At 55.3% G+C, this 25,519-nt stretch overlaps 1 protein-coding gene across 1 annotated transcript; it reads right to left on the bottom strand.

Annotated features, from left to right (window-relative positions):
- Positions 1-9,019: 9,019 nt before the first annotated feature.
- SLC4A1 (solute carrier family 4 member 1 (Diego blood group)) lies at positions 9,020-24,382 on the bottom strand. Its single transcript, XM_026512679.4, has 20 exons — positions 24,310-24,382; positions 20,676-20,756; positions 20,460-20,550; positions 19,335-19,414; positions 18,291-18,471; positions 18,052-18,187; positions 17,485-17,608; positions 17,262-17,346; positions 16,913-17,094; positions 15,974-16,184; positions 15,539-15,751; positions 15,212-15,360; positions 14,906-15,100; positions 13,867-14,040; positions 13,333-13,422; positions 12,675-12,841; positions 11,902-12,155; positions 10,748-10,917; positions 10,479-10,655; positions 9,020-10,034 (listed from the first exon to the last, which is right to left on the bottom strand). The coding sequence occupies exons 2-20, from the start codon at positions 20,688-20,690 to the stop codon at positions 9,954-9,956; spliced, it is 2,775 nt and encodes a 924-aa protein (XP_026368464.1). The 5' UTR covers positions 20,691-20,756; positions 24,310-24,382; the 3' UTR covers positions 9,020-9,953.
- Positions 24,383-25,519: the final 1,137 nt, after the last annotated feature.

Below are 25,519 nucleotides of genomic sequence, written 5' to 3'. Positions count from 1 at the left end.
CCATTCACCCATCAATGGACCCTTGGGTGGCTTCCAAGTTTTAGTTATTATGAATGATGCTGCTATGAATGTAGGTCTATAAATATCTCTTGAGACCCTGCTTTCATTTCTTTGGGGTATATACCCAGCAGTGGAATTGCTGGATTATATAGTAATCCTATTTTTAATTTTTTGAGGAAGCACTATACTGTTTTCTACAACAGCAATACCATTTTCCATTCTTGCCAACAGTGCACAGGGGTTCCAATTTCTCCACATCCACATTTTTTTGAGAAATGTCTATTCACGTTCTTTACTCATTTTTGAATTGGATTGTTTTGTTGTTATTGTTATCTCTATTTCTTTTTTTTTTTTTTAAGATGGTATTTATTTATTTGACAGAGAGAGACACAGCCAACGAGAGAGGGAACACAAGCAGGGGGAGTGGGAGAGGAAGAAGCAGGCTCCCAGTGGAGAAGGGAGCCCCATGCGGTGCTCAATCCCAGGACCCTGGGATCACGCCCTGAGCCGAAGGCAGATGCTAAAGGACTGAGCCACCCAGACGCCCCCTCTCTATTTCTTTTTGAATGAGCTTGGACAGTTTGCATTTTTCAAGGAATTTGTTAATTTCATCTAGGTTGTGAAATTTATAGATATTTCTGTTTGTAGTATTCTTTCGCTATTTTTTTAAATGTCTTAGGGTCTGTAGTGATGTCCTCTGATTTCTATTATTTATAATTTATAGTTCTGCTTTTTTTCTTGGTCGGTATGGCTAGAAGTTTATTAATTTTATTGTTTTTTTCCCCAAAGAACTAATTTTTGATTTCACTGATTTTCTCTATTGTTTGTTCTCAATTTCATTGATTTTTTTCTTTTTTTTTTTTCTAAAGATTTTATTTGTTTATTTGACAGAGATAGAGACAGCCAGTGAGAGAGGGAACACAAGCAGGGGGAGTGGGAGAGGAAGAAGCAGGCTCATAGGGGAGGAGCCTGATGTGGGGCTTGATCCCAGAATGCTGGGATCACGCCCTGAGCCGAAGGCAGACGCTTAACCGCTGTGCCACCAGGCGCCCCAACAATTTCATTGATTTCTGTTCAATTTTTATTATTTCTTTATTTCTGCCTGCCTTGGTTCTAATTTGCTCTTCTTTTTCTAGTTTTTTTTTTTTTTTTTAAGTAAACTGTATGCCCAGCATGGGGCTCGAACTCACCTCCCTGAGATCAAGAGTCGCATGCTCTGCTGACTGAGCCAGCGAGGCGTCCCTCTCTAGTTTTTTAAGGTAGAAGCTTAAATTTATTGAGTTGAGATCTTTCTTATTTTCTGACTTAAGTATTTAATATCGTTTTCCCCTAAACACTACTTAACTGCATCCCACAAATCTTTTTTTTTAAAGATTTTATTTATTTATGTGAGAGAGAGACAGCCAGCGAGAGAGGGGACACAGCAGGGGAGAGGGAGAGGAAGAAGCAGGATCCCAGCCAAGGAGCCCGATGTGGGACTCGATCCCGCAACGCCAGGATCACGCCCTGAGCCGAAGGCAGATGCTGAACGACTGCGCTACCCAGGCGCCCCCGCATCCCACAAATTTTGATCAGTCTTCATCTGCATTCACTTTAAAATATTTTCTAATTTCCCTTATGACTTCATCTTTGATCCATGGGTTATTCACAAGTGACTTGCTTGGTTTTCAAATATTTAGAGTTTTTTTTTTTTTTTTTTCTTTTCCAGATGTCTTTCTGTTATTGATTTCTAATTTAATTCTGCTATGGGCATAGATTATACTTCCTATGATTTCAGTTCTTTTGCATTTGTTAAGGTTTGTTTTATGGCCCAGAATACAGTCTATTTTGCTGAATGATCCATTGCGGTTCAAGAGAATATGTATCTTGCTGTTGTTAGTTGGAATGCTCTACAAACATCAATTAGGTCAACTAGGTTGGTAGTGCTCTTCAGGCGTTTTATATCCTTAATAATTTTCTGTCTACTTGTCCCGTGGCTTATTGAGAGAGTGACTGTAGTTTCCTACTATAATAGTGGGTTTATCTATTTTTCCTTTCTGTTCCATCAGTTTTTGTTTCATGCATTTGAATTTGTGTTTAAAAATTATGTATGATCTATTTTAAAAAAATAGGTAAATTAGGGTGAGGGGATGGGTTAGCCCAGTGATGGGTAGTAAAGAGGGCACGTATTGCAGGGAGCACGGGGTGTTATATGCAAACAGTGAATCATGGAACACTACATCAAACACTAATGATGCACTGTATGGTGACTAACAACATAATAAAAAAAAAGTTTAAAAAAAATTAAAATAGGTAAATTGGTGTTCACAGATAAATTAATCTGCAGGAATATCTAAATAATTAACAGTAATTACTGGGGTTTTGGGGGGGCTTTTTTTCTCTGTGTTCGATAGGTCTATAATTTTAAGTTTTAACATACAAATTTTTTTTAAATATTTTATTTATTTGATAGAGACAGCCAGCGAGAGAGGGAACACAAGCAGGGGGAGTGGGAGAGAAAGAAGCAGGCTCCTAGCGGAGAAGCCCGATGTGGGGCTCGATCCCAGAATGCTGGGATCACGCCCTGAGCCGAAGGCAGACGCTTAACGACTGCGCCACCCAGGCGCCCCTATACAAATTTTTAATAATTGAAAATATGAAGTTGTGGTTTAAAGCAAAAAGAGAGATGGTTGCATGCCTATGAATGTGTCCTCCCACCTGCAAAGCAGCCTCTGGACCACCAGGAAGAAGAATCAGCTGGGCATTCTCTGCCTGGCCTATTCCTGCCAAGCTCCCCACGGCCCACACCTCTTGCTTCTGCTTCCTTACCAGCTCTTCTTCACTTCCTGTCATCTGGCTTTGCGCCCAGGTACCCGGGAAAGAAACACCTTTCTGAGATCACCACGTGGCCTGCCAACCCAGCGGGCTTTCCAACGTGTCGTTGGACCTTGCTGAGCAAATTCACCCACTTTATCTTCAGGGTATTTCTTGAATATACTCATTTTCTTTTTCTTTTCTTTCTTTCTCTTTCTTTCTTTCTTTCTTTCTTTCTTTCTTTCTTTCTTTCTTTCTCTCTCTCTCTCTCTCTCTCCCTCTTTCTTTCTTTCTTTCTTTCTTTCTTTCTTTCTTTCTTTCTTTTTGCTTTCTTTCTTTCTTTCTTTCTCCTAAGTAATCTCGACACCCAACGTGGGGCTCAAACTCACAACCCCGAGATCAAGAGTCACACACTCTACAGACTGAGTCAGTCAGACGCCCCTGAATATATTCATTTTCTAGACCCTGATTCCCTCAAGACATTCCTCCTCTCTCATCACTGGGCCAGCTCTTACTTTTCCCTTAGGAATCAGACCAAATATCTTTGCCTCCAGGAAGCTGTGTCTAATTCCAGCCCCCTGGGCTCCCACCACTCCGTGCAATACTCATCACTCTTGTTGAATGCTGGGTTCCCATGCTGACTGGAGGCTCTGGGGGGGTGGGGACTATGTCTGCTCGCCTCTGCTAGTCACTCACTGACCTGCAGTTTTGCAATTTGCCTCCTTGTAGCCAGTCCCTCCTGTACATAGCTCCCAGGTGAGTCACTGTAATCCCGTCACTCCCCAGTTCAAGAGCCTGCAATGACCTGCTAGTGTCTGTTGAATCACGTCCAAACTCTTCCCCTTGGGTGTATTTAATAATGTCAGAATTAAAGATTTCTGATCAATGAGGCGAACAAAATTAAAAGAGAGATGACAAGATGGGAGAATATTTTAGCAAGGTCTAAAACCAACGAAGGCTAGAGTCTTCCAGAATCTCTTGCAAATCAACGTCCAAAAAGGCATCAACCTCCACAGAAATAGGACCAAATGATATGAGGAAACAGTTTATATAATAGGAAATCTTTTTTTTAAAGATTTTATTTATTTATTTGACAGAGAGAGACAGCCAGCGAGAGAGGGAACACAAGCAGGGGGAGTGGGAGAGGAAGAAGCAGGCTCCCAGCGGAGGAGCCCTATGTGGGGCTCGATCCCAGACCTCCGGGATCATGCCCCGAGCCGAAGGCAGGCGCTTAACCGCTGTGCCACCCAGGCGCCCCTATATAATAGGAAATCTTAAAGACTAATCAGAAATGCAGAGATGCTCAAACTCTTTAATGATCAGAGAGATGAAAAAGAAACAAAACAAAAAAACAACCCAGTGGGGTAATACCTCCGTCAGACGAGCAAAAATCAAAAAGGCTGAATGATGTGAATAATTCGGAGCTATAGGAACCTCCCGGGCTGCCTGTGGGAGTGTGGACTGGTGCAGACAATGTGGAGAGAAATAGAGCCATATTTAGTCAGGTCGAGACAGAGATGTCTATACCCGAGACTTAGCAAATCCACTCCTGGCCCCTGTGTACATAACCCAAAGAGATTCTCACCAGAGCCATAAGGGGACATGCCCCTACTTGCTCTGCAAATCCTTTGTGGGAGGGGAGTAGGGTGTAATTGAGTGTCCCTCCCTGGGAGAGAGAAGAGGCCAAAGACAGGGGTGCCCGATGGAGCACCCCGCAGGAGCTAAAGCAACTCAGTGTCCACGGAGCAACCTCTGTATCTTAAAACCACAGTGCAGGGTGGGAAAGAGGAGCAACGGAGCCAGGACTAGAACACGATGCTGATAATGTATAGAAACACACACACACACACACACACACACACACACACACACAAGACAAACCAACTGCAAAGAGACATCTTGAGAAATTTATTATAGAATGGATGGATATGAGATAATACCAAGGTGTTATCGCTCATTTTCTTGGGTGTAATGGTGGCGCTGCGGTTGGTAAGAAAATGTTCGATGTTGGTGGGAGGATGCATAGCCGAAGAGTATAGGGGTGAAAAGGCATGACGTCGGAGGTTCATTTTAAAGTAGTTCAGTAAAAGGAAAAAAGAGAAAGATGAAACAAATGTATTTTAGACAAAGATACAGGCAAGATTTCAAGACAAAGTCTTTCTTTTAAAAGATTTTATTTATTTATTTTTGAGAGAGAGCAAGCAAGAGAGCATGAGCTGGGGGGAGGGGCAGAGGGAGAAGCCGACTCCCCGCTGAGCAGGGGGCCTGATGTGGGACTCGATCCCAAGACCCTGAGATCATGACCTGAGCCCAAGGCAGACGCTTCACCGACTGAGCCACCCAGACACCATCAAGACGAAGTCTTAATAATTTTTGAGTCTGGGAGAAAAACATATGAGGGTTTATTGTACTCTTGTGTCTACTATTGTGTATGTATTAAAAATTCCATAATAAAATGTGAAACAATATCAATGACATCTTTTCAAGAACGTGCCCACACAAAAGGATACGTGTTAAACACGTTAGAGTAGCCGCCTATGGTGGGAGAGGGAAAGAGGAGTAGGGGATGGAGACAAAAGGGAAGGAACGAAAGACGGAAAGAAAGGAGAATGGCCAGGGGTGCCTGGGAAGTGCAGCGTCTGACTCTTGGTTTTGGCTCAGATCACTATCTTAGTGTCGTGAGATCGAACCCCCTGTCAGGCTCCACAATCAGCATGGAGTCTGCTTAGGATTCTGTCTCTCCCTCTCCCTCTGCCCTTTTCCCACCCCACTCGCTCTCTTCCTCTCTCCGAAATAAATAAATATTTTTAAAAAAGAAGAAGAAGAAAGAAAGCAGAATGGTCCGTGGTAATCTACCCTGAACTGAGGATGACGGATTTAACCCTTCGCACCAAGGGTCCAGACGCAGGAGGGGAAAACTCGATATCCCCTATAACTCTACCACCACGGTTTCCTGTCTAAGCCTCCTTCCTGCACACACTACCCTCTTCTGCATGGCTGTCCCCTGAAGGGTGCTTAAGAAACAAGAATAAACATGTTGCTTCCTAAACGCGGGCACTGGGCTGGGACCTCGAGGTGTGTGACCTTGATCCGTGCTCTCATGACCTCCACCTTACAGATGCAGAAAACTGAGCTCGGAGATGAGGTTGTCGGTCCATCTGCTACCTCACAAAACCGGAATTCCGAACTCATGGACCTCAGAGGATCATGGGATCGCAGTAAGCTGCTCCAGCGGCTTCTTCGTCATTTTTATTGTTTGTTTTCTAAATAATCTCTATGCCTACAGTGGGGCTCCAACCAACAACCCCAGGATTCAGAGTCTCCTGCTCTACCGACCAAGCCAGCCAGGTGCCCCTCATCGCTATTGCTTGTAGGGCCTGCCGAGTGGTCTATTATATTGAGGTAGAGTGATTTACTATAATTGACTAACCACTCCCCTCTTACTGAGTATTTGGCCTCTTTCTGGTTTTTTGCGTCCACAGATAGTCCTGTAAAGGACAACTTCAGGTCTAGGGGTGGCGGGCTGAGTTGGTAGAACATGTGACGCTTGATCTCGGGTCCTGAGTTCGAGCCCCAGGTGTGGAGCAACGTTTACTTAAAATTAAAAAAAAAAAAAAGAAAAGAGGGGCGCCAGGGTGGCACAGCGGTTAAGCGTCTGCCTTCGGCTCAGGGCGTGATCCAGGCGTTATGGGATCGAGCCCCACATCAGGCTCCTCCGCTGGGAGCCTGCTTCTTCCTCTCCCACTCCCCCTGCTTGTGTTCCCTCTCTAGCTGGCTGTCTCTATCTCTGTCGAATAAATAAAATAAAATCTTTAAAAAAATAAAAAAAAAGAAAGAAAAGAAAAAGAACATCTTCAGGTATAGAGCTTTTGGATTCTGTTGAATTATTCCCTTACCTGGGGTGGGGTTATATTTTGTGCTCACACAAAAGTGCGGACCTCATTTCGGCTACCAATTCACAGCGAGGTAGTCTTCAAGAAAGGGTTGAACAAGGGGTGCCTGGGTGGCTCAGTCGGTTAAGCGGCCAGACTCTTGATTTCAGCTCAGGTCGTGATCTCAGGGTCTTGGGATCAAGCCCCTTGTCTGCTCCTCCGTGCTCAGTGGGGAATCTGCTTGAGATTCTGTCTCTCCCTCTCCCTCTGACCCTCTCCTGGCTGGTGCATGCTCGCTCTCTCTCTCTCTCAAATAAATACATAAATCTTTTAAAAAATGGGGTTAAGGGGCGCCTGGGTGGCGCAGTCGTTAAGCGTCTGCCTTTGGCTCAGGGCGTGATGGCAGGGTCCTGGGATCGAGCCCCACATCAGGTTCCTCTGCTGGGAGCCTGCTTCTTCCTCTCCCACTCCCCCTGCTTGTGTTCCCTCTCTCACTGGCTGTCTCTATCTCTGTCGAATAAATAAATAAAATCTTTAAAAAAAATAAAAAAATTAAAAAATGGGGTTGAATGGGTGAGCAGGATTTAAAACCGCAGAGATTTTGAGGGAGTGTGTATGTACTGGGGGGTTGGAGTGGAGCAGAAGGACAGCTCTTAGAGGAAATGCGGGTGGGGGGTGGAGAGAGTGGGTCAGGGCATCTGTGGGGGGGCCGGAAATGCAAGGGGAGTAAGGCCTCAGGACAGGCAGGAAGTCAGCGGGACTGATTTTGCGGGGCCTTCACACTTCCCTTAATGCCTTCCGGGCTCAAGGTGGCGAATGAGGTTCTGGCAAGCCCTAAGGACAGGCCAACTGCCGTGGGGACGTGAAGCTGCTGTGCGTAGGAGTGGACAGCTGGGACTGCTCTCCCCGGGGCCAAGGTAGCTCTCTGGCCCCTGGGCGGCTGCCCTGGGCAGCCCGGGAGGGGTCAGCTGGGGATAGGCAGCAAGTAAATAGAGACGCAGGGAAGGGAGCCAGGCAGCCCAGCCCTGCACTGACCTCTCGCTGCAAGGCGGAGAAGGGTGGGGAGGGGTTATGTTCTGCCAGGCTCCTCCTCAGGGGTGAGTGACCCCAGGCTCAGCGGCCCCTAGAATTGCTGGAAGCAGCTGGTCCTCCATGCGAACCAGAGTGAGGACTAGTGGAGAAGCTGGTTGAGAGACGCTGCTCCCGCATAAGTGAGGACAAACCGCATTCTCTCCCTGGTGGTCCCCCTCAGAGGGGCCGCCCCGCGTGTCCAGGGCAGGCAAAGGCGCTGACTGGTCCAAAGCGACCTGGGGCCCACAGTACAGGGGTCTTGCTTATTCTGAAGCAGAAGGATGTCCAGAGTGCAAACGTGTCTCCCCTTGCTCTCCCACCCTCTCCCTGGCAGCTGGCCCTCTCCGCCCTAGGACTCCGGGCCACCAGTTCTGTCCCAGCCCCTGGCTCCACGGCCGCCCCCCGCCCCCAGCCTGGCTCTCCATGTCGCAACTCTGGCACCAGCCCCCCACCATGCACTCCATGTCCACCTGGTACAACCAAGACAAGACCCCTTGGCCTCCCGACTCTGCGAGGGAAAGGCCAGCAAGGCAATCACTCCACCGCAGACGCATTTATTGGCAAAGCCTATAGCCAAGCATCAAGGGGAAGGGCACTAGCAGAGTGGGCGGCTTTCTTCCCACTTCCCTTAGCAGTGTTCAAGGAGCAGGAGGGAGGGGGCAGGGCGAACCCGGCGAGGGTAACCCCACCAGCAGCTAACGTTTATTGAGCGCTTCCTCGGAGGCCTGAGGTCAGGCTGAGCTAAGCATGCGCTTTACTGTCTCATTTAATCCTTACAACAATCCTACAAGGTAGGTACCATTATCGTCCCCACCTTCCTGATGAGGAATCGGAGGCACAGGGCGGTGAAGTGGTGAGAGGCGGCTGTCGGCCTTCAGGGCAGCACCCGAGGGCCTCCCGTCAGGTGCCCCGAGCCCCTGGTTCTCCGTTTCGACCATTTCTCACCACTTCCAGCTCTTTCAGCTGTTTTTATATTTTTGTTTTGTAAAAAAATAGATTATGCCCATATTCTGCAGAGCCCGCTGGCCTTTACCCCAGTTGATCAAATCTGGGTTCTCCCCAAGATTCAGCTGCGCTGAGATCGTGGACAGTGGGTCTCAAACTAGAGGCCTGCGTGTGTGTGTGTGAAGCCAGAGTACAATGAGAGCTCTTAGAAAATACAATCAATAAATTACAAACCTCCCTCCCTTCCCCCCCCACCATTTCCTCCCACCCTCCCCCATCCAAATCTAGAACAGACTGTGCATTGCCCCCCACTCCCGCACCCCACCCCACGGCAGGGTCTTGTCTTAGTTGCCTCTGTAGCTGCAGGGTCCGGGGCCCTCCATAAATGTTTGTGGAATGAATGAATGCATGAATGAGTGCGAGCATGGGAGGAGGGAGTGAGCACTTTGGAGTCCTGAGTCCCAGCCCTGATTGTACCTCACCCGAAACTTGCCCTCACCAGGACACCTCCCTCCGACCCCCAGAAGAGGGTCCCCAGGATGGGAGTGGGAGCAGAGGGGGGGAGGTGAGGGGTCAGTAGGGGCATCTCTAAGCATGGGAAGGTAGGTGACTGAGGCAGAGCGTAGGGCTCTGGCCTCAGAGTCAGGAGACCTGGTTCAGATCCCAGCTGTGAGGCTCGGGAGCTGTATGAACTTGGGCAGGAGCTGTGTGACCTTGGGATGGCCTGAAGAAGAATGATGACTACCATATGATAGTCCTTTCAGAGTGGACAAGGCCCCTTTTTCACATTTAACTTTGGTCCCCAGTAACCATCCTGTAACGTGGGTATTACTATAAATATACCCATTTTACAGAAGGGGAAGCAGAGGCTGGAGAAGTCAAGGGACTTGCCCAAGGTCACACAGCATGCAGGAACTTGAACCCCACCCCCTCTACCTCCCTTGCTCCTGCCCCTGTCTGTGCTGTAAAGAGGTTGGCTCAGATCTAAGTCCTCCAGCTTTGGAGCCCCACATGGCAGCGTGGCAACATGGCAGCCAGAGAGACTACAGAGCAAATTCCCCAGTGTGGACCCTACTGACCATAAAAGCTGGTTTACCCCTTGTGGAAGGGTTTCTAGACACCCCTTCCATTCCCCCACCCACAACCCACAAGGCTCCAGTTGCTACCCCAGGAGGGATGTGAGAGTCCATGAGATACCCATGAACTTCTGCTTTTCCTGGGAGAGTGGGGAAGTGGGAGGATGGAGGGGGCTTGGAGGCCCATGCCTTCCCCTCACAGGGGCATGGTCACCTCGTTGTATTCATCCCGACCCTCCTCTTCATCGAAGGTCGGCTTGGCGTCGTCAGCATCCAGCTGGAGGGTAGAGTAGGAAGGAGAGAGGGTGAGCTTCCGGGGAGTCCTGGGGCCGATGAGCCCTCCCCCCAGTGCCCAGAGCACCTCTGGAGTGAGGAGAGGGCCTGGCTCTCTCTGGACCTTGGCCAAGTCATGTCCTGCCCTCTCAACCCCTAGGATGGTCTGGTTTGGTCTTTCCAAAAGGGTGAGGAGCCCCTGGGGCTGTGGCATCCCGGCAGGGCACCCCTTCATCAGGGCAGCCCCGCGGCGACTGTCACGTGCTGGGGGGATTCTATTGGAGGAGCAACCCTGTCCGAACTGACCCGTAAGACCACAGCACGAGCTGCTCCGCAGTCAGGACAGCTCACTGGGAACACACCCTGCGCGCGTCTTAACCCCTCCCTGCCCCCCAGCTCTGGGGTCCCGCCCAGGCCCGCAGGGTAGGGGCGGGGAGCGGCCACGCACACACTGGAGCTCCAGCTTCCGGAAGATGAGCGGCAGCAGGAGGCGGCGCAGAGGCACCGTGAGGATGAGGACGAAGGGCAGGGCCAGCGAGGTGGTGGGGAAGGTCTTCACGGCCCACAGCCCTGCCAGGCAGACGATCTGGATGACCGTGAACAAGTGCATCCGCCAGGTCCTCACCTGTGGGTGGAGGCTGCGGTTACCGCCTGCCTGCCCTGGCGCCCCGCAGCCCCCGCCCCACCCGGGGCTGGGCCGCCCGGAGGGCTCTGTACCCGCTTGACGTAGGGCACATCCGGGTGGTACTTCGATGGTTTGAACAGGAGCAAGACACGGTCAAAGAGTTGGATGCCGCTGAGGGACGTGACCCCCATGTAGAGGAAGATGCCGAACAGCACAGCCAGGGGGATGCGGGACAGGATGGGCCCCATGAGGATGGACACGCCTGCAGGGAGAACTGGGCACTCTTAGCCCCGGGGTGGGGGGGGGGGGCGGGCAGAGGGCCGACAGCATCAGGGGCTGGGGAATGAAACCACAGGGACCATATGAAGCCCTTTCTGTGGATCCTCTTCATAAGTATTACCCAGTCTTACAGATGAGGAAACAGACTCAGAGAGGTGAAGCAACTTGCCTAAGGCCACACAGCTACTAAGTGGCAGATCAGGGAGGGAAACTCCTGCCTGAGGGACATCAAAGCCTACTGCTTTAGCCTCGGGGGCTCACAGAGGTCAGAGAAGCCCAATTTTTCCATCACCCCAGCCCAGAATGCCTCTGTCCCCCTCCACCTAGCCAAACCCTAACCCTCTTCCAGCTTACACCAACTTTGCCTCCTTTAAGAACCTTCCCTGGCAACTCTATCCATGACTGTGGCGCTGCCCACACTGAGCCCGGCTGGACTCCCTGCTGCTCCAGAACGTGGGTTGACCCCAGTGACCCCCTGTCCCTGCTCTCCCAGCCCAGATTATGCTTGGAGCACTGCCCCTTGGCATCAGTCAGAGAGCAGCCAAGCGAGAGAGACCTCAGGGGCATCTAATGAACCCCCTAATGGCACAGACAGAGGAACTGAGGCACAGGATGAGGAGGGACCGAGTCCGCAGCAGAGCAGGGTTGGAACCCACCGTTCACTGAGCTTCTGTTGGATAAAGCTCTGACTACCCGGTCCTATCTAGAGAAGGCCTCCGTATGGTGCCCCCCCTTCCCTCTGCCTGCTCCCTCTCCTGCTCAGATGTCTATCTCCGTGCCTTAGGTCTTGGGCATTTCCTCCAGAATTCCCTCATGTGAACAAAGGACCCTGGGGAGACAGGGGCAGGGGGTATGTGGGGAGAGCCGGCTACAGGGTGGCCAGAAGGCACTGGATCCTAAGAGGCAGAGGCTGGAGGCCGGCAGCAAGGCGAGAGGGTGATGGAGAGTGTAGCCAGCCCTTACTCACCCACGAGCACAGCGACCAGGAGCCCGCTGATCCGCTGCTCCTTGACCTCCTGAATCTGGGCGGAAGCCCCTGGGGCACTGGCCTTGCCCATGACAGTGAGAGCATTGGCGTGGGTGACAGAACGGACGGTGGTGGCACTGAGCCAGGGCATCCCAAAGAGGGCAGCCACACCGCCCATGCCAATGACCAGCAGCAGGTCCAGGTGGAAGCCAGAGCCCTTGACCAACTTGCGCTCTGGTTTGCTGATAATTAGCCTGGGGGTGCGGGAGGTCAGGGGTAAGCAGTGTTCTCCCTCGCCCCCACCCTCTTTGCCCCCTCCCACATTCTCCATACTTGGGTCCCTCTGTATCTTAGTTTGTCCTGCTGTGCTCCTCTCCCTTGGAGTTCCTTGCTCCCCTCCCTCCCATTCCCTCTTGAGAATCCAGACTCTAAGAGTAGCAGGATCTCAAGATATCATCTAGGACGTCCACAGGCAGATTGACGCTGAAGCCAATGAAGCTGAGCCGGTAAGGTCCCTTCTGAGGTATGCCACCTCATTTTGTAGTTCTCATTTTGTATTCTTTTTCTTCAAAAGGCCTCCCCAAATTATACCATGTCAGGTCCCACAGAACCTGCCCCTGCCCCAGCCCCAGCCCATCCATCACTCCTGGTCATCAGGAGGGCCCCAGACTCCACTACGACTAGTGCTCAGTCGTTACTGTCACACCTGCCTAGAGTCTGACCCTTTCCCTGCCCCAGACCCTCCCAGGCCCAGCTCCGCCCCTGGCTCTTACGTGGTGATCTGAGACTCAAGGAAGATGAGGATGAAGACCAGCAGGGCAGGCAGGGCGGAGGCAAACATCATCCAGATGGGGAAAGGTGAATACAAGCCCAGTGGGTGGATGACCCAGCCCCGGGCTGAGGAGTTGGACACTGAGAGGCCTTTAGGCACGCTGAGTTTCTGTGGGAGGGGAATGCTGGTGAGAACACTGGGGCGGGGGCCTGGGGGAAGGGAGGCAAGGGGACCCAGGGTCCTGGGCACTTGGGACCTTACTTATATTGAGCACCTACTTTATACCCAGTCACTGCACTAAGCCCTTTACATACATCTTCTCATTCCCCACTTTATAGATAAGGAAACAGGATCAGAGAGGTTGTATAGTTTGCCGGCATCACACAGCTATTTGGTGGCAGACCTGAGATACATACTCAGATCTGCCTGGCTCCAAAGCAGATTCTTTCCTACTGCCCTGGGTTAAGGAGTAAAAAGGCACTCTGACCCAGGCCCTTGCTTCAGCCAGAGGGGTCCTGTAGGGCTGTGGGAAGAACTTGGGGCTCTCGGGGGAGTCAGGGATGAGTAGGGGGAGTTCTAGTCGGCTTCAGGTTTGGGAAAGCTGTTCTTGGGAGGGGGCATACTGGGAGAACAAGCTGACAGTAGGAGGAGAGTGTCACCTGGGTGTAGGTATCCTCAATGAAGAAATCCACCATGACCATGATCAGAATGGAGATGGGAACCCCGAAGTCCCCAATGATCCGTCGCAGCTGAGGGCAGGTGGAAAAATCTGGTCAACACCCAATTGTTTCCCCACCTCCCACCTCCCACTTGCCCCCACTCTTGCCCCTTCTTCATGCAGGGGGCCTTGCTCTCCCACCAACATCTAACACCCTGTCGTGCACCTCAATGTACTCGCTTCCTTTCTTCTCTCCCTGGCCCGGCCCCACCACTGGCCCCACAGCTTTCCAGCCCTTTCTAAGAACTGTCCCTGACTTCCCACTAGGTTCTCAGCCTGGGCATGCTGAGAAAGGGAGATAGGCTTGCCTGAAGAGTGAAAGCCTAAATGAGGAGGGGGCCAGGGAGGCTTGGAATGGAGAATGGGAATCTAGGGTAAGAAGGACAGCCAATGGCACTGAGGAACCTGGAGGAATGCTTTGGACTGGGACAGGGTGGTGTAGGCGAGAGTGGGGCTGGGGGGAGGATATGCTGACCACGCCAGGGAAGTAGGAGCTGTTCTTGAACTTTCGCAGCAGCATGGCGAAGAAGAAGGTGCCGGCCATGAGCACAAGGGAGAGGAGGGCTGTGTTGGGCAGGGGAGCCTGAGGTTTGGGCACCACTGTCACGTTGTGCTCATAATGCTTCTGCAGTGGGTGGTCCTGGAAGATCTGCAGCAGAGAACGAAGGCATGCTACTTTCTCTCATCCATCCGTCATCCATCCACCAATCTGTCCGTCATCTATCTATCCATTCATCTGTCATCCATCCATCCATCCACTTATCTTCTTCCTCAGCTGACAGGGTAACAGAGGGCCAGTGGGATTCTACAGCTTGGTTTTCAGGAGTGGAGACCAAGCTCAGCTTGGGTGGGGCAGGCCATGGCGGCAACAAGCATAGGTGTGCACGTGAGCACGCAGGACCTCGGAGACGTAAGGCTGGTGGGCAGGGAACAAGGGCCTAGGGGGCTCCTGAAAGGGGCTTCAAAGACTTGGAAACAGAAAGCCCCAACAACCAATAGAATCAGAGGCAGACAGGCAGCGTCCGCCCTCCCTCCATACACAACGCAGATGTACAGGTCGGCGTAGGTTAAGGTGAGGAAGGCGAGGAGGCAGGGAGCTCCGCCCACAGGCCCTGTGGTTTTGAGGGGGTGAGTGCCAAAGGGGACGTGGGGGACAGCAGAGCCTCCGGGACCCCTACAGCCCCTCCACGAACGCAGTTATCCGTGCTCAGTCTCACATACACGCTCGCCTGTTCGTCACTCTTGGCGTGGTTACAGGCCGCACATGCGCACACAGAGGCGCCCCCTCAAGCGCAGGTGCTCTGCACGATCGTGGCCAGAGTACCAGCCAGAGGCAGCAGGTGTCAACGTGAATGTGGTCACAGCCACACACGATGAAGACACAGCCACACAAGTGCCCTGAGGACACGTGTGCAAGGACACACACGGCCACATAGTCTGTGCACAGAGTCGCGCGCACACACACACACACACACACACACACACATGTGCATCCACACCGCCACGGCCCCCACCTTGATCAGCTTGACAAAGGTCTCGTAGATGAAGATGAGGGAGATGAGGAAGGAGAAGATCTCTTGGGTGTAGCGGGAGATGAAGCGGACCAGGAAACTGCCCTCGAAGGCCACTATGAGCACGACGATCAGGACGAGCCAGAAGCCGATCCACACGCGGCCCACGATGTACTCCAGGTTGTGGCTAGTGCAGAACTGCAAGGGGTCAGAGGGCGCGGGGTCAGGCTGGAGGGCCCAGGCACCATGCCTCGGGCGGGTGGGGCCAGGGCCGGGCACAGGGGCCGCGTGGGGCCACAACGGAGCTACCGAGAAAAAGGCTTCTTCAAACACGAGCAGGGGTCCTGAGAAGCCAACCACAAGCAGGGGCTGAGCCCCCAAGAGGGAGAAGAGAATGCCCTGCGCTGCGGTGGAGATGAGCAGCTCCGACACCCCCATCTGGTTCTGGGTCTTTTCTCCTGCGGGTAGAAGTTACAGGGTGGTCAAGGTCAAGAGGTCGTTCCCAGGGTCCAATAGAGCATTTCAAGGGCAGGCTGTTGTAGGGGTCCAGACTGTCCGATTGGGTCAGAAGGTAGGGTCGACATGGAGGCCAAAGAGTCAGAAGTGAGGGTTAGGGGGTCATGCAGAGGCACTGACCCAGGAGGCCGCCGAAGGTGATGGCAGGTGACAAGGCAGCAAAGTAGATGAAGATGACAGCGGCCAGGACCTGCGGGCTGCACGCGTCCGTGATGTCACTCAAGTAGTGAGGGTAGCGGCGCCGGATGTCACGCACCAGACCCCCAAAGAGCAGGCCTGTCCGCTGCAGAGGGTCGTCTGGCCCATCAGGGGCCCCTGGACCCCCATACAAATCTGTAGTCAAGGACAGGACCATGGTCACAGGGGGTCACGGGAGGAGGCATGGGGAGAGAGGAATCGCAGGGAGAATCTTATGATGGGAGTGGGGTGGCCAAGGAGGTTGGGAGGCATGAGGACAGAGAGGACACCGGGGTACTGGATGGGAGGAGGGGAGGCAGGGGCTCACAGGGCTGTGCTGGGGTCTCTGAGGGGCCGTGGGGGCTGCGGGGCAGGTACCTAGGCCCTTGTAGAAGTGGGGCTCGGGCTTGGCGGGGCTTTGCAGGTACCGCTTCCGCAGCAGCTCCTTCTGCACAGGCACCAGACTGAGCAGGGCCTGCTCGGAGGGGGCCTCGCAGGGAGGCAGCACCAGGCTGCAGTCCAGGAAGCCCTCCAGGTTGCAGACCAGCTCCGCCTTACTCTGGGCCAGGTAGGCATCCGTGCGGAACACCTGGGGGCCAGAGAGAGGGTCAGGGCTGCCAGCACCTGCTGGATGAAAGTACCCAAGAGTCCACATCCAGGGGCGCCTGGGTAGCGCAGTCGTTAAAGCGTCTGCCTTCGGCTCAGGGCGTGATCCTGGCATTCCGGGATCAAGTCCCACATCGGGCTCCTCCGCTGGGAGCCTGCTTCTTCCTCTCTCACTCCCCTGCTGTGTTCCCTCTCTCACTGGCTGTCTCTCTGTCACATAAATAAATAAAATCTTTAAAAAAAAAAAAAAAAAAAAAAAAAAAAAAAAAAAAGAGTCCACATCCACAGCCTCCAAGAACCAGACCCTCCCTCTCAGCAGCTTCTTGCTAGGAACTGCTTGCCCTGCCACCCCCCTCACTTCTGTGCCCACCACAAAAGCGTGTGGGGGAGGCAGAAAGGGCCTGGAGTGGAGAAAGCTGAAAGCACTAAAGCAAATGGGGTAACTCAGAGCAGACCAGCTGGAACTAGAGTAGGCCAGGCTAGACCAGGCCAGACCTAACTGGATGGAACCAGGTCAGAGCGGCCCTAGATCAGGCCGATCAGGCGGGACCAGGCCGGACCACCTGCCCCTGACCAGACTGGGCAGAAGCAACAGGGTGAGACGGAATGTGCCAGATGAGCAAAACTCAAGTGACCCAGGCCTGTGCAGTGAGTGACCTCAGCTACCACCGAGCCCTCAGGCTCCCCCAGCCCTTGCCAGCCCCTCCTCACCTTCTCTGACATGAGGGTGGCCGCAGCCCGACCGAGCTGGGTGTAATCGATGTTGGGGGCCTCGGGTCCCAGCAACACAAAGAGGAAGCGCACGGGCACCGGGAGCTGAACGGCCTCCAGCACCACGGCCTCCTGCAGCCGCACAAAGCCCAGCACAGGGCGCTCGAGGAACTCTGCTCGGCCTGCGAGGGGAAGGGGCATTGGGAAGCTGTCGGGCCAGGCTGCGGGGGTGGGGGGGGAGTGGAGGGGAGGGCTGCTGCATCCATGCTTCAGGAGAGGGAGGCTGGGGCTGGACAGGAGGCATAGCGGGGGTGTGGAGGGGCTGGGGGTGGAGGCCCCAGCTGCTTACCCACGAGCACCAGGGAGGCCTCCGAATCTGGGGGAATCTTCTCCAGAATTCCAGATGGTGAATGCCCTTCTGTGCCCTCCTGTCCCTGTTGGAAGGAGTGTGGTGAGGTGAGTCCTCTGGCCAGTCCGAGCATCCAGCCGCCTCCTTCCCTAACCACTCTCATTTCTAACCCGATTCAGGTGGGTCACTTCCTGGCTCCCCCACACCCCTGGTACAGCCTCACCTGTTCACAGAAGATCTGCGTCTCTAACGAGGGGTGCTGGGGGAGCAGAGGCTGTGAGGGGTCCCCAGAACGTGTCAGAACCGTGGGCTTCACACCCCCCAGGGCCTCCAGGTCTTTGGCATGGCTGTGGGACACACAGGGGACATGTGAGTAAGCTGTTTGGGCTGGGCTGTCAGTAATGCCGAGAGGGGTGGTCGGAGGGATCAAGCAGGGCTTCCCAGTGACCGGACTAGAGGGACCCAGGGGCACAAGGACAGGCAGCCTCCTTTGGAAGGATGCTGCGGATGCAAGCGGGTGGTCTCTGCCTGGAATGACCAGGTGGGGCCAGGATGGACGGAGGGAAGGGACTTGAGAACCTGCCCTCCTGAGTACAGCAGCCCCCACATCTGAACATGGAGACACGGCCACCCCTCAAGAGGTGTCAGAGGCAGGAGGCACCGTGGAAGAAACGTGGGCCCTGGTCTGGTGGGGAGGGGCCACCTGGGCCTCCAGGGAGAGCCCGGGGCAGGTGCGCCGGGGAGGTGGGCCCTTTGGCTGGGGAGGCCAGGTGCTGGCAGGCAGGGCCACCTGTGCTGCAGCAGTAGGACCCGGAGCAGCAGGTCCCGGGCCTCAGGCCGGATCTGCTCCTCGTAGATAAACTCATCCAGCAGCTGGTTGGCCACTCCCGCCAGGGAGGTCTCTGGCAGATCCAGGAGGACGGTCCCTGCAAGGGGTGGAGGGGTGAGCCAATGGCTGGACGGTGGCCCTCCTGCCCACCCCCGTGCGCCACACGCGCAGGTCTTGGGGACGGGTCCAGCGGGGCTCACCCTTGACAAAGGCTTTCTGCAGCTCCAAGAGGCTCCAGAAGGTGAGGTAGGACAGGTGTGGGCGGCCCCAGACCCCATCCTCCCTGAGGTTCTCCTCCACCCGCACCCAGTGTGCTGCCTCCATCCACCGCAGCTCTTGGTTCTTCTCATCCATCACCAGTTCCTGAAGCTCCACATACACCTGCGGCCCCGCAAGCCTGAATCAGTGTCTCAGGCCTGGGGCCGCGCTCTGGGGAGACTGGCAGTCCAGGGCGTGGTGGGCACTCAGCAGGCTCTGAGAGCTGTTTGGAGGAGGCCCGGAGTCCTGGAGCACTCAGGGCAGACCCTGAGTTCAGAGGGGACCGGCGGGAGCTGCAGCCTGGGTGTGTTGAGCGAGGTAGGAAGTGTGGGGGGTGGGATGCAGCCCACAACTCTGGCTCTATTCCCCAACTCCCTGGCCAGGCCCTTACCCCATTTCAGAGGCATTGGAGAACCTCTGGACCAAAAGGAGTGCTAGATTGGACACTTGGGAGGAAATTGTAAAGGAAGCCTTTGGGGTCCTCGGGTGGGTCTCCTGCCTCCAAGACTGTTGGGTAGGCTCAACGTGCCCTTGGGTTTCCTTGGGGCCAGCTGGCTGCTCCCAGGGGCCTAGCGGAGGGCAGATCCAATGTCCTAACCGGCTAGACAGTCATGCCCAGCAGGGACGTGTGGGGCCCGGCAGGCTTGGGCAGAGGGGGCACGTATTTAATTCTGTGCTTCCCCTGGGAGCACCTGACAGCCTGGCCAGGGCCAGAGGGCCTGGGAGCGCAGACCTCTGGCAGTCACTTTATCTCTGCCCAGGAAGCTCCCTGCTCAGTGGAAAAGGGACCCAGGTCTCCCCACTCAGCAGGAGTGTCCTCTTCCCTTCTGCCTATTTCCCGGGATGCCCACTCCTTCCCTGCCTGTTTGTGGGGTTCCCCCATGCTGAAGCTGTGCCTATCCCTCTTCACCTCCCTTCTCCTGGTAGAAGGGTCGGTTCCCAGGCAGCACAGAAAAGAGAATCAGGGGGATGCCAGGGGTCCTCACCTCGTGGGTGCCCGCTCGCGATGTGGCTTCTGGGTCTGTGGTTGTGTCTTGGTCTGTGGCTGTCGGCTCAGCGTGGTCAGCTGAAAACCCGGAGGCGGGTTAGTGTTGCCCCCAGATAATCCCCCCTTAGGGGCCTCCGGCAGCACCCACAAGTGAGCCTCCAAGAGCAGCGTGAGATGATGCCCCACTCCCTCCCGTTGCCACTGGCTAGGTCCCGAGTGCCTGCACCCCACCCCACCCCATCCCACCCCACCCCTGCTGCTCAAGGGTCTGTGGTTCCCTGTGCCTGTTCTTGGCCCAGCCTGGCTCCTTCACGCCCCATCCGAGCCTTGTGGAAGACCCCTAGGAGTCATCTTTAGTGGTGACACAGAGGGTCACCTTCAAGGTAGAGCGTCCCAAATGGCAATTCCCAGGATTCTCCTCGGATCTCTTTATTCTCCTTCCACTTTCTGGGACCAGCTTCCCTTCCTTTGTCCCCCCTGCCTCAGCAATCCCACCAGCCAAATACTTCTCCGTGTCTCCTACTGGAGCTCTAGGAGCCAGGGTGGGGTCTGCCTTATATTGCCCCCCCACCCCCCACCCCACTCCCGGCCTTCATTTCCCAGAGGGGCCTCTGGTCTTCAATGCCAATTGCCAGCACTTAACTCCTATTGACAGTAAACAGGTCCCCACCTGGGGCTCCCCACTGAGACCTTGGCAGGCCCAGGAAGGTTTCCTGATGTCTCTCTGCCCTGGGGGTCCCCGCGGCCCCTCATTTCTCAGGACCTCTAGACCCCCAAACAGAATGATGTTCCTGGAACAGGCCCGGTGCCTGGCCTAGAAGTCAACATGGGACGGGCACAGATGGCATGGGGGCTCATGCCCTTGTCACAGTCGGGCCTGGCTGCCCTGTCCCAAACCGAAGGGCCCAGCCATGGGTGACTAGTCCTGCCCCCCGCCCCCCAGTCACCTCCTGTGATCATTTCAAACAAAACTCTGTTTATCCTTCAATCACCCAGGATTGTGGGAGAACTGGCCCTGGGGCTGGGGTGGGGGAGGGTGTGGAGAAGGGGAGGACAAGTTCCCTTAGTGTCTCTGTCTGGGGCTCAGCAGCTCAGCCCAGCAAGAGAGAGAGATGGGGCTCACCTACTGGCTCTTCCGCCTGAATCACGGGGACATCCAGGTCTTCATATTCCTCCTGTTCTAGAGCGTCCTCCAGCCCCTCTTCGTGATCCTCCTGTCGGAAGTGGCCATCAGGGTTGGGCTGTGAAGGGCTTCTTGAGCCACCATGAAGGTAGGAGTCCAGGGTTGGGTTCCCAGGGCCCCCAGATGGGAGCCCGGCAGACACCACGGAAGACTCACCTGCCGGTCCTCCATGATGCTCCTGATTGTCCAGTTGTCCACAGGGACTCAAGCCCCCAGCATAACCCGCACTGCGGGTCCCTGTGGGGTGGGAGCGCAGGCCGAGTGAGGCCCAGGGCATCCTGGGGTCTCCCGATCCTCCCCCAGAAGAGGCTACATTTGAGTCAAGGGGGATCCCAGGTGTTGGGAGGCAGTGGGGTCAGGGGAAGGAAGTTGGGCGTCGGTGGGAAGGAGCTAGGTTTGTAGGTGTGAGGACAGGTGTACAGGGGCTGGGAGAGCTGGGGCGGGAAGAGGAAGCTTGGCTGGCATCAATCAAAGGGTGCTTGAGAGGATGGGGTGTCCTTCAAATTCAGCTCCTTCTTCCATCCACCAGTCCTCACCCGGCTTCTTTTCCTGTCCATCCCCAGGACTTAGCCAACTCCAGGGGCATGACCTGTTCCTTCTTCAAGGAACTTAGTTCCCCTGAGAGTCTTCACAGCATACCCTTTTCTCCCAGAAACAGCTATGTTCTGCTAGGCATGGGGTTGCAGCATCCTTGGGAGTGGCTTACAGGTGTTGAATGAGGTGGCCCTGTTTCTCTCCTCCATCTCCTCGTGAACTCCATCTCTCTTGCTTGCTCCCCACCTATCCCATTGGCCTTGCCAAGCCCTTTCCTGCCCCAGGGCCTTTGCACACGCAGTTGTCCGCATCCTTGGTGCCCCTCTGCCCCCCAACCTCATCCCTTCTCACATCTCAGCTCTTCAGATTCCCTTCCCGACCACCCTCACATTCACTAACCCAATCTGTCATTTTCTGGTTTCTTGATTCATTTGTCTATATATTGTCTGAGGGGGCCTCTAGAAGGGAAGCCGCTCGAGTGCTAAGATCCATGTCTCAGTCCCCACTGAATCCCTCACTCCTAGCAGAATGGTTGCCACGGAGTAGGTGCTCAGTAAATACGTGCTGGGTGAAGGTAAGTGTGGCTCCCCCCTGGAGGCTTGGGCCTCTGGAACTGGGGAGTCAGGACAACTAGGACCCAACCAAGAGGAGACCGAGCCCTTTGTCTCAGGTTTGCTCACTTGCATCTCTGGCAGAGAGGAAGGTATGCTCACCCCAGGAATGTGAAGCCCATCTGGAGGGGAGCACAGAAGTCCCCTAGGGTGGCCCCAGACTGGTGTGGAGGGGCTCCCTTTCCCCCTCCCCCAGCAACAGGGATTGGGGTCGGGTGACAGACGGGCCCACTCTGTGCCCACATGGCGCTGAGCAGTGGGAGCGGAGATGAACGAGACACTGTCCCTCCCCTGGAAAAGCCCCCATCCCTGACTGGAGAGGCAAGCCAGGAACACGTGACACGCAAAGTGTTTCAGGAGACGATACGTCCCTCAGACAAACGAGAAATGAGTGGAAGGTGTTGGGTGCCAAGGCTTATATGGCAGGACAATAGGGAGGACCGACTGGTAGGGTTGGGGGTGGAGTGTCTCTGAGGATGGGACCCTGGGGCTGGGCCAAGAAGCTCTGGTGGGTTCGGAAGGGCCGAGAGGTGGGCAAGGGTGGCCCAGGTATGAGCACGAGCGCACAGAGGTGGGGCTGGCTGCTGTGTGAGGGACAGGGCAGGGACGGTGTACAGAAAGAACGGTCCAGAGACATTTCCTTCTGGGGGATGGCTGGCACTGTAGTCCCAAGAGATAGAGGGAGGGAGGGGGCATGGCACAGCCTCACCAAACTGAGAAGGGCAGGGGTTCCTGCCTTGTGGTGGTGGCAGGGGAAGTGATGACCGGGGGACGGTCCCAAAGCCCATGGACAGGGCCGTCCCTACTGCACAGGACTTGCCCCTTGAGGACCCTAGTCTTGCACCTTTTTCTCTCCTTCTTCTGTCCCCTGCTTTCCTCTTCTCCTATCTCTATTTTCCTTCTTCTCTGGTCTTGCCCTGTGCCTGGGCCTCAAATCCTGAGAGGTCTCAAGGGTATTAAGCCTTAGGTGCTAAAGGTCCCACCTGTGGGGCTGGGACTCTGCCCTCCATTTCCTATCTGGGAGGTGAATTGGTCAGAGGGGCCCTTCAGAGCCAGAGGAGGCTGACTGTCTGCCACCGACTGGCCGAATAGCCTTGAGCAGCCCCCAGCCTCTCTCCAGGCCTCAGTCATCCCATCTGTACAACGGGAGGGCCTTCCCACCAGGGTTCTGAGACCTCAGTAAGAGAGGAGGGGAGAATGGAGGTGCCTTGAGCTCAGCTGGGGCCTTAGAGGGTGCCCCCATGACCCAGATTGCAGCCCCTACTGCAGCCCGGCCCCCTGCCCTCTGGCCCCAGCTGCAGGCCTTGCTTCGGCACTGATAAGAGCTCGGAACCCGATCGCCGCCCTGTGTCTGGAAGCTCGTCAAACACCTGGCCGGCCAGCCAGCCAGGGCAAGGCCAGATAAGGGTGAGCAGGGCATCTGGAGTCCCGGAGGTGGGGCACAGCTGGCAGGGGGTGGGGGGGAGACCAGATGATGGGGAGGGCTCCCTGGGGGCATAGCACTGCCTTGTGTAATGGCCCCCACACCGCACAAAGCCATACTGCCTTATCTCTTAGAATCTTTAAAGTATTCTGCGAAGTGGGTAATGTCACTAACGCCGTTTTACAGATGAGAAAGCTGAGGTTCAGAGAGGTTAACTGGTCTTGGTCCTCTGGCCGGTAGGTATCAGAGGCAGGACGAAACCCTGGCCTACCTGACTCCAGCTACATCTCTAGCCCTCAGCTGAGCTGCCTCCCAGAAGAGAAAACAGCTCTAAGCTGGTTGAGTGCTCGTGGGTTAAAAGCATGGACTCCCCAGTCGGACTGCCTGGGTTCGGATCCCAGCCCTGCCACTTACTGTGTGACCATGGGCAAGTGACTCAACCTCTCTGTGTCTTGGATTTCTCATCTGCAAAGTGGGGTAATAGTAATGATACCCACCTTGTAGGCCTGTGGTAGCACTAAGCTGATCTACATAAAGCCCTCAGAACACGCCTGACCCAGAAAGAGCTCCGTGTGAATGTTGGCTGTCATTACCGCCGTGACTGGGGGTCAAGGTCAGACTTGCTATCTTCATCTGTTTCTGATCTTCCTTCAGTTCCCATGGAATTAGCCTAAGCACTCTGAGATCCTCGGGCGATGGGGACGCCTCCTTTCCCTCCAAACACTCCCTAGGCTGGGGACAGGGCCAGGTCTGCCTGGTCGACTCCCTGGAAGTGTCCCAAATGGGAAGCAGTGTCTGTGAACAACAGTCCTCACCGGAGGGAGATAGGATGGCCTGCGGGTCCCCATGCATGGAAGACAGAGGGGGCTGGGGGGGTAAGACCTGAGTCTGTGGGGTCCAAGGGGCTGGTAAATGGGAGCCTGACAAGGATCCACACCTGGAGGAGGATCCGATACCCCCCCGCCACCACCAGCCACACATACCTCTGGCGCCATGTGCCCGCCTCTTTTTCCTGACACCTGCAGCCCCGCTCCCCAGCTGTAGGTGCCAATGGGCCTGTGCCCTTAGGGGTAACAACACACATCCTACCCTGCTCATCCCACCCACCTGCACCCCCTTGGAGGTCGGGCGCCTGTGTCCACCTTGGCACAGATTCAGGCTGGGCACCTGCAGAAACCCTCAGAACAGGTGCCCACCCCCAGCCCTTTCCAGCCCTGCTCACCTGCTCACGAGCCTCGGGGTCCCTCCGCGAACTCCCGCAGCCACGGGTATCCTCTGGCACCGGCCGAGCTCACGCCTGCTCTAACAGCACCGAGTCCTGGCTCCCAAACCCCGGGGGCAGCTCCCAAACCCCTGACTCATGCCCCCGCCTCCTAATCTGCCCGCCTCACCGTCCCGGGGAGCCCCTTCCCACCCCCCGCCCTGCTCCTTCTGGGTGCCCAGTAAACACAGTTATCTCTCACACACATCTGGACAGCTGTGAGTCTGGCCCACCCCACCCCAGCTGGCCAGCCCCCAATGCCTCCTGCTGCCTTCCTGGCTCCCAAGGGCTCTCCTGGGTCTTCCTTTGTGGACTAAGGTTCGACGGCTGGGTTCTCGAGCTCTCAGCCTCCTGGCAGGTCTGCCGCAGCTCCTGGATGCTCCCGTCCTGCCTCTGTCCGTCCTCACTCTGGCCAGGCTCCTCTCTTCTGGCCCCAAGAGACACAGGGCCTTCTCTCTTCTCTCCGTGTCTTCCCTGAACTCGCTTTTGCTCTGCAGCCTCACCGCCTTCTCCCCAAGACCCCAAATGGCTCCAAAGAGCCGGTGCCTGGGTGCGAAGACGCTGCCGCTCGGTCAACCTGAAACAATGTCAGGTCAACAAAAACAACCTTCCCCACACGGCTCTCAGAGCTCACAAAGCCCCAATGTTTGGGCACACTGACTTCTCTGTCGGCAGCCAGGCCCAGGCCCCCAGGCCAGAGCAGCCCGCATTCTCGGCCCCCGCCATGCCCCTGCCCACACCCCCCAGCAGGGCAGCCTCGGCTCCCGGGGATGCTGGGGCCAGTCACCTGTTCCCGGGCTCTGCTTGCTGAAGAAGCACAGACTGTGGGAGGAGTTCAGATGGGCAGGAATGAAGAGCGGCTTGAAAGCAGACAGAAAGGGGGGTTTGTAGATACTGTTCTGGGCACCAAGGGGAAGCCATCCTAGCCCAGCACCAAAACCCCCTGACTGTGGGACCTTGGGCAAGTGCCTGCCCTCTCTGTCCTTCCTATAAAATGAGAGCACCTGGTTCTGTGGCTCCCAGCTTGGGGATTCCCTGCTTCCGGCTCAGACAGACAGGGACAGAGAGATGGCGTATCCAGCAATCTCCCCACCATTTCGTGGGGCTCGACCACAAGCCTGCACTGTGCTGAGCCCGACGGAGAGGGAAAGGGGCAGGGAAAGGGGCCGAT

The sequence above is a fragment of the Ursus arctos genome, unplaced genomic scaffold (assembly GCF_023065955.2).
Source record: "Ursus arctos isolate Adak ecotype North America unplaced genomic scaffold, UrsArc2.0 scaffold_24, whole genome shotgun sequence".
Classification (NCBI taxonomy): domain Eukaryota; kingdom Metazoa; phylum Chordata; class Mammalia; order Carnivora; family Ursidae; genus Ursus; species Ursus arctos.
The sequence above is the reverse complement of the archived record's forward strand: the minus strand, read 5'-3'. Positions and strand labels throughout refer to the sequence as shown.